The 15,973-nt window shown below is 45.2% G+C and overlaps 2 protein-coding genes across 2 annotated transcripts; one reads left to right on the top strand and one right to left on the bottom strand.

Moving 5' to 3' along the window:
- Positions 1-8,882: 8,882 nt before the first annotated feature.
- LOC109747463 (uncharacterized) lies at positions 8,883-9,374 on the bottom strand. The gene has a single exon (XM_020306513.1). It carries the CDS (start codon positions 9,372-9,374, stop codon positions 8,883-8,885), a length of 492 nt encoding a protein of 163 aa, XP_020162102.1.
- A 1,712-nt stretch (positions 9,375-11,086) lies between these two features.
- LOC109747464 (anthranilate O-methyltransferase 2-like) lies at positions 11,087-12,196 on the top strand. Its single transcript, XM_073509541.1, has 2 exons — positions 11,087-11,556; positions 11,834-12,196. Exons 1-2 carry the CDS (start codon positions 11,200-11,202, stop codon positions 12,194-12,196), a joined length of 720 nt encoding a protein of 239 aa, XP_073365642.1. The 5' UTR covers positions 11,087-11,199.
- Positions 12,197-15,973: the final 3,777 nt, after the last annotated feature.

Raw genomic sequence — 15,973 nt, 5'->3', positions numbered from 1 at the left:
TACGATTCCCAACAGTGGCATCATGAGCCAGGTCTATGCGTAGTTACTATGCACGAGTAGAACACAAAGCAGTTGTGGGCGTTGAGTTTGCCAATTCTTCTTGCCGCTACTAGTCGTTTCTTGTTTCGGCGGCATTGTATGATGAAGCGGCCCGGACCGACCTTACACGTACGCTTACGTGAGACAGGTTCCACCGACTGACATGCACTAGATGCATAAGGTGGCTAGCGGGTGTCTGTCTCTCCTACTTTAGTCGGAACAGATTCGATGAAAAGGGTCCTTATGAAGGGTAAATAGAAATTGGCAAATCACGTTGTGGTCATACGTAGGTAAGAAACGTTCTTGCTAGAAACCTACAAACCACGTAAAAAAAACTTGCAACAACAATTAGAGGACGTCTAACTTGTTTTTGCAGCAAGTGCTATGTGATGTGATATGGCCAGAAGATGTGATGAATGATATATGTGATGTATGAGATTGATCATATTCTTGTAATAGGAATCACGACTTGCATGTCGATGAGTATGACAACCGGCAGGAGCCATAGGAGTTGTCTTTATTATTTTGTATGACCTGCGTGTCATTGAATAACGCCATGTAAATTACTTTACTTTGTTGCTAAACGAGTTAGCCATAGAAGTAGAAGTAATCGTTGGCATGACGACTTCATGAAGACACAATGATGGAGATCATGATGATGGAGATCATGGTGTCATGCCGGTGACGAAGATGATCATGGTGCCCCGAAGATGGAGATCAAAGGAGCATGATGATATTGGCCATATCATGTCACTATTTGATTGCATGTGATGTTTATCATGTTTTTGCATCTTATTTGCTTAGAACGACGGTAGTAAGTAAGATGATCCCTTATAATAATTTCAAGAAAGTGTTCACCCTAACTGTGCACCGTTGCGAAGGTTCGTTGTTTCGAAGCACCACGTGATGATCGGGTGTGATAGATTCTAACGTTCGAATACAACGGGTGTTGACGAGCCTAGCATGTACAGACATGGCCTCGGAACACACGCAATACACTTAGGTTGACTTGACGAGCCTAGCATGTACAGACATGGCCTCGGAACACGGAGGACCGAAAGGTCGAGCATGAGTCGTATAGAAGATACGATCAACATGGAGATGTTCACCGATCTTGACTAGTCCGTCTCACGTGATGATCGGACACGGCCTAGTTAAACTCGGATCATGTTTCACTTAGATGACTAGAGGGATGTCTATCTGAGTGGGAGTTCATAATCAGATGAACTTCATTATCATGAACATAGTCAAAAAGGTATTTGCAAATTATGTCATAGCTTGCGCTTTAGTTCTACTGGTTAAGATATGTTCCTAGAGAAAATTTAGTTGAAAATTGGTAGTAGCAATTATGCGGACTGGGTCCGTAAACTGAGGATTGTCCTCATTGCTGCACAGAAGGCTTATGTCCTTAATGCACCGCTCGGTGTGCTGAACCTCAGCGTCGTCTGTAGATGTTACGAAACATCTGACATACACGTTTTGATGACTACGTGATAGTTCAGTGCGGTTTAGAATTGTGGCACCAAAGACGTTTTGAAACGTCGCAGAACATGTGAGATGTTCCGAAGACTGAAATTGGGATTTCAGACTAGTGCCCACGTCAAGAGGTATGAGACCTCTGACAAGTTTCTTAAGCCTGCAAACTAAGGGAGAAAAGCTCAATCGTTGAGCATGTGCTTAGATAGTCTGAGTGCCACAATCGCTTGAATCGAGTGGGAGTTAATCTCCCAGATGAGATAGTGATAGTTCTCCATAGTCACTGCCACCAAGCTAGTAGAGCTTCGTGATGAACTATAACATATCAAGGATAATCATGATGATCCTTGAGCTATTCGCGATGTTTGACACCGCGAGAGTAGAAATCAAGAAGGAGCATCAATTGTTGATGGTTAGTAAAACCACTAGTTTAAGAAGGGCAAGGGCAAAAGGGATACTTCATGAAACAGCAAGTCGTTTGCTGCTCTAGTGAAGAATCCCAAGGTTGAACCCAAACCCGAGACTAAGTGCTTCTGTAATGAGAGGAACGGTCACTGAAGCAGTACTACCCTAGATACTTGGTAGATGAGAAGGCAGGCAAGGTCGACAGAAGTATATTGGATATACGTTATATGAATGTGTACTTTACTAGTACTCCTAGCAGCACCAGGGTATTAGATACTGGTTCGGTTGCTAAGTGTTAGTAACTCGAAATAAAAGCTGCGGAATAAATGGAGACTAGCTAAAGGTGAGATGACGATATGTGTTGGAAGTGTTTCCAAGGTTGATGTGATCAAGCATCGCATGCTTCCTCTACCATCGAGATTTGGTGTTTGCGTTGAACATGATTGGATTATGTTTACCGCAAAACGGTTATTCATTTAAGGAGAATAATGGTTACTCTGTTTATTTGAATAATACCTTCAATGGTCTTGCACCTAAAATGAATCTCGATCGTAGTGATACACATGTTCATGCCAAAAGATATAAGATAGTAATGATAGTACCACATACTTGTGGCACTGCCACTTGAGTCATATTGGTGTAGAACGCATGAAGAAGCTCCATGTAGGTGGATCTTTGGACTCACTCATTTTTGAAAAGATTGAGACATGCGAACCATGTCTATTGGTATATATGCATGAAGAAACTCCATACAGATGGATCGTTTGGACTCACTTGATTATGAATCACTTGAGACATGCAAATCATACCACATGGGCAAGATGACTGAAAGGCCTCATTTTCAGTAAGATGGAACAAGAGAGCAATTTATTGGAAGTAATACATTTTGATGTATGCAGTCCAATGAATGCTAAGGCATGCAGTGGATATCGTTATGTTCTTACTTCACAGATGATTTGAGTAGATACTGAGTGTATTTACTTGATGAAACACTAGTCTGAATTATTGAAAGGTTCAAGCAATTTCAGAGTGAAGTTGAAGATCGTCGTGACAAGAGGATAAAATGTCTGTGATATGATCATAGAGATGAGTATCTGAGATACGAGTTTGGCACACAATTGAGACATTGTGGAAAGTGTTTCACAATTAATACCGCCTGGAACACCATACTGTGATGGTGTGTCCGAACATCATAACTGCACCCTATTGGATATGGTGCATACCATGATGTTTCTTATCAAATTACCACTATCGTTTATGGGTTAGGCATTAGAGACAACCGCATTCACTTAAAAGGGGCACCACGCAATTCCGTTGAGACGACACCATTTATAGAAACCTAAGTTGTCGTTTCTTAAAAGTTTGGGGCTGCGATGCTTATGTGAAAAAGTTTCAGGTTGATAAGCTCGAACCCAAAGCGGATAAATGCATCTTCATAGAATACCCAAAAACAGTTGGGTATACCTCCTATTTCAGATCTGGAAGCAAAAGTAATTGCTTCTAGAAACGAGTCCTTTCTCGAGGAAAAGTTTCTCTCGAAAGAATTGAGTGGGAGGATGGTGGAGACTTGATAAGGTTATCGAACCGTCGCTTCAACTAGTGTGTAGCAGGGCACAGGAAGTTGTTCCTGTGGCACCTACACCAATTGAAGTGGAAGCTTATGATAGTGATCATGAAACTTCGGATCAAGTCACTACCAAACCTCGTAGGACGACGAGGATGTGCACTACTTCAGAGTAATGCGTGATCCTGTCTTGGAAGTCATGTTGCTAGACAACAATGAACCTACGAGCTATGGAGAAGCGATGGTGGGCCCATATTCCGACGAATGGCTCGAGGCCATGAAATCCGAGATAGAATCCATGTATCAGAACAAAGCATGGACTTTGGTGAACTTGCCCGATGATCGGCAAGCCATTGAGATAAATGGATCTTTAAGAAGAAGACGGAAATGGATGGTAATGTTACCGTCTATGAAGCTCGACTTGTGGCAAAGAGTATTTTCACAAGTTCAAGGAGTTGACTACGATGAGTTTTTCTCATCCGTAGCGATGCTTAGGTCCGTCGGAATCATGTTAGCATTAGCTACATTTATGAAATCTGGCAGATGGATGTCAAAACGAGTTTCCTTACCAGTTTTCGTAAGGAAAGGTTGTATGTGATACAATCAGAAAGGTTTTGTCGATCCTAAGGATGCTAAAAGGTATGCTAGCTCCAGCGATCCTTCCATGGATTAGAGCAAGCATCTCGGAGTCAGAATATACGCTTTGATGGAGTGATCAAAGTTTTTGGGTTTATACAAAGTTTGTTGGAAACTTGTATTTACAATAAAGTGAGTGGGAGCGCTACAACATTTCTGATAAGTATATGTGAATGACATATTGTTGATCCGAAATGATGTAAAATTTCTGGAAAGCATAAAGGGTTGTTTGAAAGGAGTTTTTCAAAGGAAGACCTGGATAAAGCTGCTTACATATTGGGCATCAAGATCCATAGAGATAGATCAAGACGCCTGATGATACTTTCAAAAGACAGCACACCTTGACATGATTTTGAAAGAGTTCGAAATAGATCAGCAAAGAAGGAGTTCTTGGCTGTGTTACAAGGTGTGAGTATTGAGTGAGACTCAAGACCTGACCACAGCGGAAGATAGAAAAAGGACGAAGGTCGTCCCCTATGCTTTAGACATAGGCTCTATAGTATGCTATGCTGTGTACCGCACATGTAGTGTGCCTTGCCATGAGTTGGTCAAGAGGGTACAATGGTGATCCGGGAAAGGATCTCATGACAGCGGTCGAACTTATCCTTAGTACCTAGTGGATAAAGGAATTTTCTCGATTATGGAGGTGGAAAGGAGTTCGTCGTAAATGGTTACGTCGATGCGAACTTTGACACTAATCCGGATGACTCTGAGTAGCAAACCGGATTCGTATAGTAGAGCAATTATTTGAAATGGCTCCAAATAGCGCGTGGTAGCATCCACAAGATGACATAGATATTCGTAAAGCACACGGTTCTGAAAGGTTCAGACCCGTTGACTAATAACCTCTCTCACAAGCATAACATGACCAAACCAGAACACATTGAGTGATAATCACATAGTGATGTGAACTAGATTGTTGACTCTAGTAAACTCTTTAGATGTTGGTCACATGGTGATGTGACCAGTGAGTGTTAATCACATGGTGATGTGAACTAGATTATTGACTCTAGTGCAAGTGGGAGACTGTTGGAAATATGCCCTAGAGGCAATAATAAATGGTTATTATTATATTTCTTTGTTCATGGTAATTGTCCATTATTCATGCTATAATTGTATTGTCCGGAAATCGTAATACATGTGTGAATACATAGACAACACCATGTCCCTAGTGAGCCTCTAGTTGACTAGCTCGTTGATCAATAGATGGTTACGGTTTCCTGACCATGGACATTGGATGTCGTTGATAACGGGATCACATCATTAGGAGAATGATGTGATGGACAAGACCCAATCCTAAGCATAGCATAAAAGATCGTGTAGTTTCGTTTGCTAGAGCTTTTCCAATGTCAAGTATCTTTTCCTTAGACCATGAGATCGTGCAACTCCCGGATACCGTAGGAGTGCTTTGGGTGTGCCAAACGTCACAACGTAACTGGGTGACTATAAAGGTGCATTACGGGTATCTCCGAAAGTGTCTGTTGGGTTAGCACGGATCGAGACTGGGATTTGTCACTCCGTGTGACGGAGAGGTATCTCTGGGCCCACTCGGTAATGCATCATCATAATGAGCTCAATGTGACTAAAGCGTTAGTCACGGGATCATGCATTGCGGTACGAGTAAAGAGACTTGCCGGTAACGAGATTGAACAAGGTATTGGGATACCGACGATCGAATCTCGTGCAAGTAACATACCGATTGACAAAGGGAATTGCATACGGATTGATTGAATCCTCGACACCGTGGTTCATCCGATGATATCATCGTGGAACATGTGGGAGCCAACATGGGTATCCAGATCCCGCTGTTGGTTATTGACCGGAGAGGCGTCTCGGTCATGTCTGCATGTCTCCCGAACCCGTAGGGTCTACACACTTAAGGTCCGGTGACGCTAGGGTTGTAGAGATATATGTATGCGGAAACCCGAAAATTGTTCGGAGTCCCGGATGAGATCCCGGACATCACGAGAGGTTCCGGAATGGTCCGGAGGTAAAGATTTATATATGGGAAGTCTTATTTTGGTCGCCGGAAAAGTTTCGCGCTTTATCGGTATTGTACCGGGAGTGCCGAAAGGGGTCCGGGGGTCCACCAAGGGGGTCCACCAGCCCCGGGGGGCCACATGGGCTGTAAGGGGTGCGCCTTGGCCTATATGGGCCAAGGGCACCAGCCCCAAGAGGCCCATGCGCAAGAGATAAGAGAAAAAGGGAGAGTCCTAAAGGGGGAAGGCACCTCCGAGGTGCCTTGGGGGGGAAGGACTCCCCCCTGGCCGCACCCTTCCTTGGAGGAAGGGGCAAGGCTGCGCCCCCCCCCCCTCTCCCTTGGCCCTATATATAGTGGGGGGAAGGGAGGGCAGCAACATCTAAGCCTTGGGCGCCTCCCTCCTCCCCTGCAACACCTCTCTCTCTCTCGCAGAAGCTCGGCGAAGCCCTGCCGGAGACCCGCTACATCCACCACCACGCCGTCGTGCTGTTGGATCTCCATCAACCTCTCCTTCCCCCTTGCTGGATCAAGAAGGAGGAGACGTTGCTGCACCGTACGTGTGTTGAACGCGGAGGTGCCGTCCGTTCGGCACTCGGTCATCGGTGATTTGGATCACGGCGAGTACAACTCCGTCATCCACGTTCATTGGAACGCTTCCGCTCGCGATCTACAAGGGTATGTAGATCCACTCCTTTCCCTTCGTTGCTAGTAGACTCCATAGATGCATCTTGGTGAGCGTAGGAAAATTTTAAATTATGCTACGATTCCCAACACCACCCTGTTGCTACTCCTGTTGACACGAAGGCCAAAGTTTCTGCTCTCGAGGGCTCGCCCGCGTCGGATGCTCCGTTCTACCGGTCCATTGTTGGTGCTCTTCAGTATCTGACTCTCACCCGGCTCCGACAGCTACTTCAGGAGTTGCATCATGACGTCTCCCGGGCTACGGTTGTCTACTGTGACAACATCTCTGCGGTGTACCCTCCGCCAAGCCCATTCATCATCGCCGGACTAAGCATATTAAGCTGGACATTCACTTTGTGCATGAGCAGGTGGCCCTTGGACGCATTCGGGTCCTCCATGTTCCGACCGCACAACAGTTCGCCGATGTGAAGATTAAGGGACTGCCGACTTTCACCTCCGAGGAGTTTCGTTCCAGTCTCCGCGTCTCCGGCGCCGCTTCGACTGCGCGGGGGGGGGGGGGGGGGGGGGGTGTTGAATATATGTGTACGTGTATATTGTGTCTTGAGCCCACCTCCTAGTTCATCTGTATAGTTGAGGTTGTAGCCCCTCTATGTACTCATATATACATGCCTGGTGCACCGATCAATGCATTGTGTTGCACAGCCTATTTTTCCTTCTCTACACTGAGCACCTCAAAGGGTCTTGAGTTCCAGTAGCGACCCCAATTTTCTTACTGGCATATGGAATCCGCTAATCAATGGCTCAATTTTTTTTCTGTCTCTCTCCTAGCTCGTGGGAGTACGGGGCCTTCCCTATTTGGGTGCTTGGAAGGCCCTGCTGGAGTAATTTTTTGCCTCCAGCCCCAAAAACTGATTTGGAGGTTTGAGCAGGGGCCTTGCTACAGAAGTTCTGATGTGTTTTTTTTGGCGAATAGAAGTTCTTATGTGTTACCATATAGGTTCACACATGTTACTGCTTGTTCTTTCCCACATATACCCTAGATAACAATTAAAATAACTTTACATTTTTTGAATATCCAAGCACATTCATGCTTTTTTGGTGATTTCCCTATATATTCCTTAATTATGTTAATTCAAAAAATATTAAACATTAAATATTTAAATATTAAATTTGTGAATATATTGAATAACCGAGCAAAAACTCTGGATAGTCACTATATCTATGATGATTTGAAATCTTTCCAAGTTGAGGGAGAAAATCCATTGGAATTCTTCATTTTTCTTGTTTTTTGAATTCACACAATACACTTTGAGAATACTTTAATATTTTTATATGTTTGTAAATATTTTAAGTACTAATAATGTTTAAAATAATTCAACATTAATTTTGAGAACAATGATAGTTTGAATCAGTATAAAAATCTACTGTTTTCAATATATACGTTTACGAATAAATGTTCTGATAGCCCAATCAGTTTAATATTTTAAATGAGCAATATCTCCTGACCAATGGTTGTCTTCTTCTTCTTCTTCTTCTTCTTCTTCTTCTTCTTCTTATTATTATTATTATTATTATTATTATTATTATTATTATTATTATTATTATTATTATTATTATTATTCCTCCTTCTTAATGACTAGTCTTGCTAGTATATTTGCTTGTTTACAATTTCTCTTTCTCCTAGGTTGCCAAAAGTCCCATAATCCTAGGTTTCTTCTCATGAAGGTGGATAGAGGGACACTCATTTTGTATGGCACCTAAGAGCAACTTCAACGCGCGACCCAACCGGACGTGCGCCTTGTCCGCTTTTTGTCTGTTTGGGTCGGCCGTCCGCTCGTCGTCCGCCCTCTTTTGCGTTTGGGTCGGCTGCGTGCCCAACGCGCAGACCCATTTTCGCCCTCGCGGCCGGCTTGCTGTAGTTTTTCAAACATATTCAAACAAACTACAAACATTTTTTACATAGTTTCACAAGCAAATAAATACATCGTAGTTCACAAACTAAATAAATATATCATAGCTTACAAGTCAAATAAAAATTAAATTGTCTCAAATACATTTAAAAAAAAGATACATCTATTGGTTGCAAACGTGAGCCCACATATACTCAACCAAATCATCTTGCAGCTGAATGTGAGTTTCTCAATCACGCATTTGATGATGAAATTGGGTGATCTGTGCAAACGTTGCCGCTCCTCCATGCTCAGACACAACATTGTCACCCTGAAACTGAAACCGTTGGTCGTAGATGCGTTCCGGGCGCTCATTCTCCACGATCATATTGTGCATGATCACACAAGCAGTCATCACCTCCAAAAACTTCTTGGTGCTCCAAGTTCTAGCAGGATATCGAACAATGCCCCATTGAGATTGCAGAACACCAAAGGCAAGCTCCACATCCTTCCTAGCACTCTCTTTCTCTTGTGCAAATCTCCTCCTATTCTCTCCAACAAAGTTGGAGATTGTCTTGACAATACTAGTCCACTGAGAATAGATACCGTCAATTAGGTAGTATCCTTTGTTGTAGTTGTGGTCGTTAATGTTAACATTCACCGGCGGGCAGTTGCCTTTTGCAAGCCTTGCAAACGCCGGAGAGGATTGAAGCACGTTGATATCATTGTGCGATCCAGCCATCCCGAGAAGAGTGCAAAATCCAAAGATCTTGTGAGGCCACGACCTTAAGTATGACAGTGCAAGCCTTGACATGGCCCCTATACTGCCCCTGCTAAGTAGAAGGGGAGTGAAAGCATTCTCAGTGCATACAATCTATGCTACGAAGCATCCCCTAGAAGCCCCTGATGGCATTCACCGCCAACAAGCGGGCTATATCTTCAACATTTGGCTCTCACAAGTACTCAGGGCCAAACACTGCAATCACGACCTTGCAGAACTTGTACATGGAGTCTAGGCATGTAGACTCGCTCATATGGACGTACTCGTTAATGAGTTCACCGGATACTCCGCATGCAAGCATCCAGATAGCTGCGGTGCATTTCTGGTAAGAGCAGAAGTCAGTCTTTCCAAGGGCATCCTCCTTGCACTCGAAATACATATCGTACCCGACCACCCCCTCCCAAATACGGTTGAAAATATGCCTAGCCATACGGAAACGGCGCTGGAATTGGTGATGTTTGAAGAGCGGGTTGGGTGTCTCGAAGTAGTCCTTCCAAAGAAGGAAAGGGTCGCTCCCTCGGTTGCGATTCAACGCCCGAGTGTGCCCAGGGATTGAGCCCCGGAACAAGGCCGCTGCCTACTAAGGTGGTCATGGGCGACCAACACAAGAGCCACCATCCCCTCATCGTCGGATGAAAAATCATCCGAGTCGCAAAGGAAATTGTGGAAAAAGAACTTGTTGGCGGAGTCAATTTGTACCTTGCAGGCAAACCATCGAACAGCTTGTGGGCGTCGTCGAAGAAGTAGGACAACGAAGAGACGCGCGCCTCCCCGACCAGGTAGCTGGCCTGGCGGCATCCGGCGAGTGTGGCGGCGTCAGACGAGCGTGCCGACGTTGTCGAAGGAGCTGGCCGGGGGAGAGGGGGGCCGAGGTGGTGCTCGCGCCGATGTATGGGGGAAGCTATGGTGGCCCGGCGGCGAGGCGGTGGTGCCGGCGACGTGGGAAGGTGACGTGCTGTGGGGGAGGTATGTGGGTGCAGACTGCTGGCGACGACACCGAAACTGGGCGGCGGCGGCGATGGGGTGGGGCGGTCGGGGGCATGCTGTCGATGGGAGGAAGAGAATGGTCTATGTGACACCGACTGACGAGCCAGGGGGAGAAGTAGGCCGGCGTCGCGCGCATCCGCCTCGTGTCCGCGTCGACGCAAATCAGGCCAAATTTCCGCCAGGAATGGGTCACCCGACAGACGAAAAGCGGACGCGCGTCTGTTTGAGTCGGCGCGCTGAGCCGACTTTTGTGTCGGTTTTGACCCAAATGACACGCGCGGACGAAATAGGTCGGCGCGTTGGAGTTGCTCTAAACAGTTTGGCGTCTTTTATTTCATATAAGCTCCTAATTCGATCGAGAGGAACAAATCACACTTCTTGAGAAATCATTTCCCTATAAATAGACCTGCACGAGGGCGACAAGAGCTACTGCTACATCAGGAATTAGGCAACAAAAGATCTATTCGATCGATCGTAGCTATGAACATTGAACGTGACTTGCACATAGCCAAAGGCGAAGGAGAGACTAGCTACGTGAACAACTCAAGGCTTCAGGTTTGTAAACAATATCTAAACATCAAGAACATGTACTTCTTTCATATATATTTTTTGAAAAGATATAGAGAGTACAACTTTTATAAAAGTATCATTTAAACTCTCCGTTGCAGCTATAAACTTTGCTCGAGTAGATTGCACTGTGTTTTTAACCAGGATTTCCCTTTCATGTGTTGATTTATGCTAGCAAAAAGCTTTGCTTGAGACAGAGGTGGTGCTTGAGAAGGCCGTGAGAGAAGTGTGCATGGATATCCACCAGCCAACAATGACTTCTGTTGATTTAGGGTGCTCTTCTGGTCAGAACACACTCTTCTTCGTCTCCAAGGTGATCAAGGTGGTAGGCCGTGATAATGATGAAAAATCTAGGTGCAACTCCGTGGAGCTCCAGTTCTTTCTCAATGATCTACCAGGAAATGACTTCAATCATGTCTTCCGTTCGCTCGAACGGTTCAAAGAGTCGATAACAGCAGAACATAAAGAAAATACACTGCTACCAGCTTTCTATATCGCTGGGTTACCAGGCTCCTACTACACTAGGCTTTTCCCTCGTCAGAGTTGCCACCTCTTTCACTCGTCATTTTGCCTCCATTGGCGTTCTCGGGTACCCAAATTATGCAGAGAACATTTACATTCATGTATGTCTTGTTCATGGTCCCTAATTGTCATTATTTTAATTTAGGTTCCTGCTGGATTAGAGGAAGGAGGAAGAGAATACCTAAACGAGGGAAACATTTACATTGCTAAGACTACGCCAGCAGGTGTTGCGGAATTGTACCGACGGCAATTTCAGAATGACATGTTAACTTAATTTACCACAACTATCAGGCTGAATTTTGAAAAATGTAAGACTATAAACCATTTGTTAATGTACCTAACAGGGTCTGCTGAAGAAGGAAAAGCTCGACTCCTTCAATCTCCCCGTTTACACGCCATCGATCAATGAAGTGAAGGCAGTAGTCACGCAAAATGAGTTGTTCAATGTGAGCCACATCAAATTGTTCGAGTCCAACTGGGATCCTCATGATGACTCACAAGGGGATGATGCACACAACACCATTCAGAGTGCAATTAACATCGCACAGAGCTTGAGGGCGGTGTTCGGACCCCTACTTGCAAGCCATTTCGGTGAATCCTTGCTCAATGAGATATTCAAGAAATGTGCATACTATGTCACGGGGCACCTTGCTGAGAGGGGAGAAGGCAAGTATCTTCTCATCTGCGTGTCCCTAAAAAGAACATAACAGTATACTAGCATGCATGCATGATCTCGCATAATCGAAGGTCATGTGCTTTGCCAATGACTGGGTATATTACACACAAACATGTAATTTTATTTTCTTCAATACACACTTTTCTTTCAATAAAATTATGAATTATGTAATTCACCTACTGTTTCAGTTCAAAAAACACAAATACCATGCTCCTTTGTCTTCTTTATTAATGATTTACATGATTTGTGTTGTTGTACTTACAATTGTAACAATATAGTACTCGTTATGTCACGGACATATTATTTGTATTTTACTATATTGGTTGTTGTCTAAGTTCATATAGTCACATAAAAGGCACCGGACTTCAATTAAGAGACCCCCTATAAAATTCTTATTGGTACATACTATTAGAGTGCCCATGTGTTGTACGGAAACAGATTGTGACATTGATTGAAATGTTGTCCTATTTCAATGTGTTAGTTGGTTGTGATGCATTTGTGACAAACACTGACGTCCAACATGTGTTGTCGGGAAAATTTCACAAGGTATCAAAGTAGCATTGTTTGCCCTATTATGTGGCTTCGGGGCAGTGAGTTCACCAGAGTAAATCATTGGTTCACTCCAGCAAAAGTTTACCAGCCTTGGTGAGAGAAGAGATCGAGAAAATGCCACAAATGTGTTTGAGCATTTTTTTAAAGAAACTTCCAATCTATTCGTCTTCAATTATGGCAGTGCAAAGAATAACAGAGGCAATAAATATTACAACCAGGTCCGTGGACCACCTAGCAATGACTACAAACACTAGAGCGAGCCGAAGGCGTGCTGCCATCATGGCCCCTCCCTTGCTGGAGCTGGACAAAAGTAGACAGTTAGGAAGTCGTTGTGCTAAGGCCCCGTAGGACCAGCGCACTAGAGCAGCAATCATCACCGATGAAGAAAGTCGTAGATCGGAGATCAAACCTGTAAACACCCAAACAAAGACGAACGAAGACCGGATCCAGACAGATCCACCGAAGACCATCACCAATCGAATCCTGCAAGATCCGACGAAGACATACCTCCACACACCCTCTCACGATGTGAGACGCAATGTGGTCGACATTATTCCTACTAAGGGACATCGCCGCCGCCACACAACCCCAACCATGACGCTAAACCTAATAAGAACGAGAAATGCTCTAACTGTGCATCCATTGTTGGAACTAATCTTGTTATTAGTGGTAAGTGTAGAGATGATTAATTAGATCATGTTTAATTTTGAGTCAGTCTTAGAAGAAAGTGGATGCATGTGTGGGCGTCCGTTAGGTGAGTAGCATGCACGTATTGCATGGATAAGATTAGTTGTTAGAATGGCTTAGTTGTGGACCTGTTAATCACCAGTGTTGCGTCTCCAAGTGCGTGGAGATCAGCCGAAACTGAGTGGCCAGAGAGGTGGTTATCAGCTGCCGTTTCTACCGGCTAGTGGAGCCAGTCATGGTTCAGCCGATGTATGTGGCTTGACCGTGGCTGGATGCAAAAGTGTGCTTAGTGGGTGCGTGCGTGTGTGTTGTGGTTAGTCCGGGTACTTAAGGACTTGTAATCACCTGAGTTTGTTGCTAAGTTGAACAAGAGAATAGGGCACAAGTGTGCGGTGCCAGAAAACCTCTGCGTGTTCTTCTTCTCCACTATATGTGTGTGTTGATCCTTGGGCAAAGCCAACACTTGGTATTCAGAGCCATGATCGGAGAAGGTTCGCCCACTCCGCCGTGCTCGTCGTGTCACCGGAGGGGCTCAACCTCGCCCATATGGCAAGGGCAGAGTTCAAGGCGGCACGCTTGCCGCGAGGGCCTCGTGTGTCGAGGTCCGGTTCTTCATCGTCGTCGAGCTGCGTCACGAGTGATGGAGAAAGGTATGCTGTCCGGTAAGTTGCGGCACCGGCGGCAAGGAGGTGATGGCCATGGGGCGGAGGCCATTGCCACGAGGAGTTCCATGTCGGAGTTGTCGACAAGGCGCGTCATCGGCGACAACATGGAGGTGAGTCATCGGGGAGTTGCTGCACCGGTGGCGAACATGAGGCAGCGAGCTTGTCGCGGCACACACTCGCGGTGAAGGCGTAGGAGGGTATGGTTCTCATTGAAGCCAGTGGCGGCGGCTGTAATCAGCGTGACAAGATGGCATTGGCGGCCGTCTACGTGTTGCACCGACGACATCGACGCTATGAGTTTCAAGAGAGGAATAAGTGATAACAAGATTAGGAAGGTGATTGTTGGAACTAATCTTGTTATTAGTGCTAAGTGTAGAGATGATTAATTAGATCATGTTTAATTTTGAGTCAGTCTTAGAAGAAAGTGGATGCATGTGTGGGCGTCCGTTAGATGAGTAGCATGCACGTACTGCATGGATAAGATTAGTTGTTAGAATGGCTTAGTTGTGGACCTGATAATCACCAGTGTTGCGTCTCCAAGTGCGTGGAGATCGGCCGAAACTGAGCGGCCAGAGAGGTGGTTATCAGTTTCCGTTTCTACCGGCTAGTGGAGCCAGTCATGGTTCAGCTGATGTATGTGGCTTGACCGTGGCTGGATGCAAAAGTGTGCTTAGTGGGTGCGTGCGTGTGTGCTGTGGTTAGTCGGGGTACTTAAGGACTTGTAATCACCTGAGTTTGTTGCTAAGTTGAACAAGAGAAAAGGGCACAAGTGTGCGGTGCCAGAAAACCTCTGCGTGTTTTTCTTCTCCACTATATATGTGTGTGTTGATCCTGGGGCAAAGCCAACATCCATAACTGTAGAATTGTCTGTCATTTCATGTAATAAAATCTGGTTACTATGAAGGAAAGCGAAATGGATTTCACCACGAGCTTGGAGCTAAGGCTTCCTGAAAGTGGCGTGGCTGTGCCAGGAGTAACCTGGTGCTACGGCATTGTCTTGTGGTTTGACACAGGCTTCACCAGCAGGTTCTGCAAGGACAAACCTGTGGTCCTCTCCACGCCTCCTATCTCCACGCCAACTCACTGGTTGAAGACAATCTTCGCCTTCGAAGAGCCCATAGCGATTACAAATGAGAAATCAGTCGCTGGCTCATCTGCATCAGTTGGCTCAGCGGAGTGCCCAGCTGTGACTATCAGATCCCGCATCAGCATCGTGAGGGCCTCTGAGCACCGCAGCATAGACATGTCAATAGAAACCACGGGAATCAGCTCAGATGGCTGGAAGCGCAGCTGGCCAGCTCAGATCTTCAACCTTTCAGTGAAGTGCTAGTGAAGTGCTGCCCTTGTGATTGATTCTATTCCCTTGCCCTTTTCCACCGTTGGAGCTGTTCGGTCACCCACAGCGATTCTTGGTATCTTTTGGTGGAATTGAAGACTTTCTATGCTGAAACAGAGCACTTGGTCCAATTGAAGTTCTGGTGAAGATGAAAGAGGACTGATGTTAGACTTTCGAGTGGCCAGTGTGAGTTAGTGTCCTGTGAGATGTGTGTACCTTTCAAATGAACCTGGGCGAACTTGAATATCGATCCACCGATGTAAGATGTTCACATAATATGAGTGGAAATGTTCCATCTCCTCAGTAGCAGTACATTATCATCGTTGTTCCTTCATTAGCTACATAGTGAACTGCAAAAACGTAGAGTTTAACAGCGTTATGCGCAACTTCTTTTGTGATGAGCTTATAAAATGATTTTTTTTTTGGAATGGAAATTTTTCAAACGAATCCTTTTACACAAAGGAAAGACAATGTGAGTCTGAAACAACGATTTTGATGGCGTTGCTCGATCGGGGACGAAGCCACACAGACATGATGGGGTTGCTCTATCGGGAGCTAGAGGACAGAT

Source organism: Aegilops tauschii, chromosome 2 (genome assembly GCF_002575655.3).
Source record: "Aegilops tauschii subsp. strangulata cultivar AL8/78 chromosome 2, Aet v6.0, whole genome shotgun sequence".
In the NCBI taxonomy this organism is placed as follows: domain Eukaryota; kingdom Viridiplantae; phylum Streptophyta; class Magnoliopsida; order Poales; family Poaceae; genus Aegilops; species Aegilops tauschii.
The sequence above is the reverse complement of the archived record's forward strand: the minus strand, read 5'-3'. Positions and strand labels throughout refer to the sequence as shown.

Bases quoted from the DNA above. Each gene is read 5' to 3' on its own strand.
- LOC109747464 (XM_073509541.1), top strand. From the start codon at position 11,200: ATGGATATCCACCAGCCAACAATGACTTCTGTTGATTTAGGGTGCTCT. The intron at 11,557-11,833 runs GTACCCAAATTA...TGTACCTAACAG, and splicing joins GCCTCCATTGGCGTTCTCGG to GGTCTGCTGAAGAAGGAAAA.
- LOC109747463 (XM_020306513.1), bottom strand. From the start codon at position 9,374: ATGGCTGGATCGCACAATGATATCAACGTGCTTCAATCCTCTCCGGCG.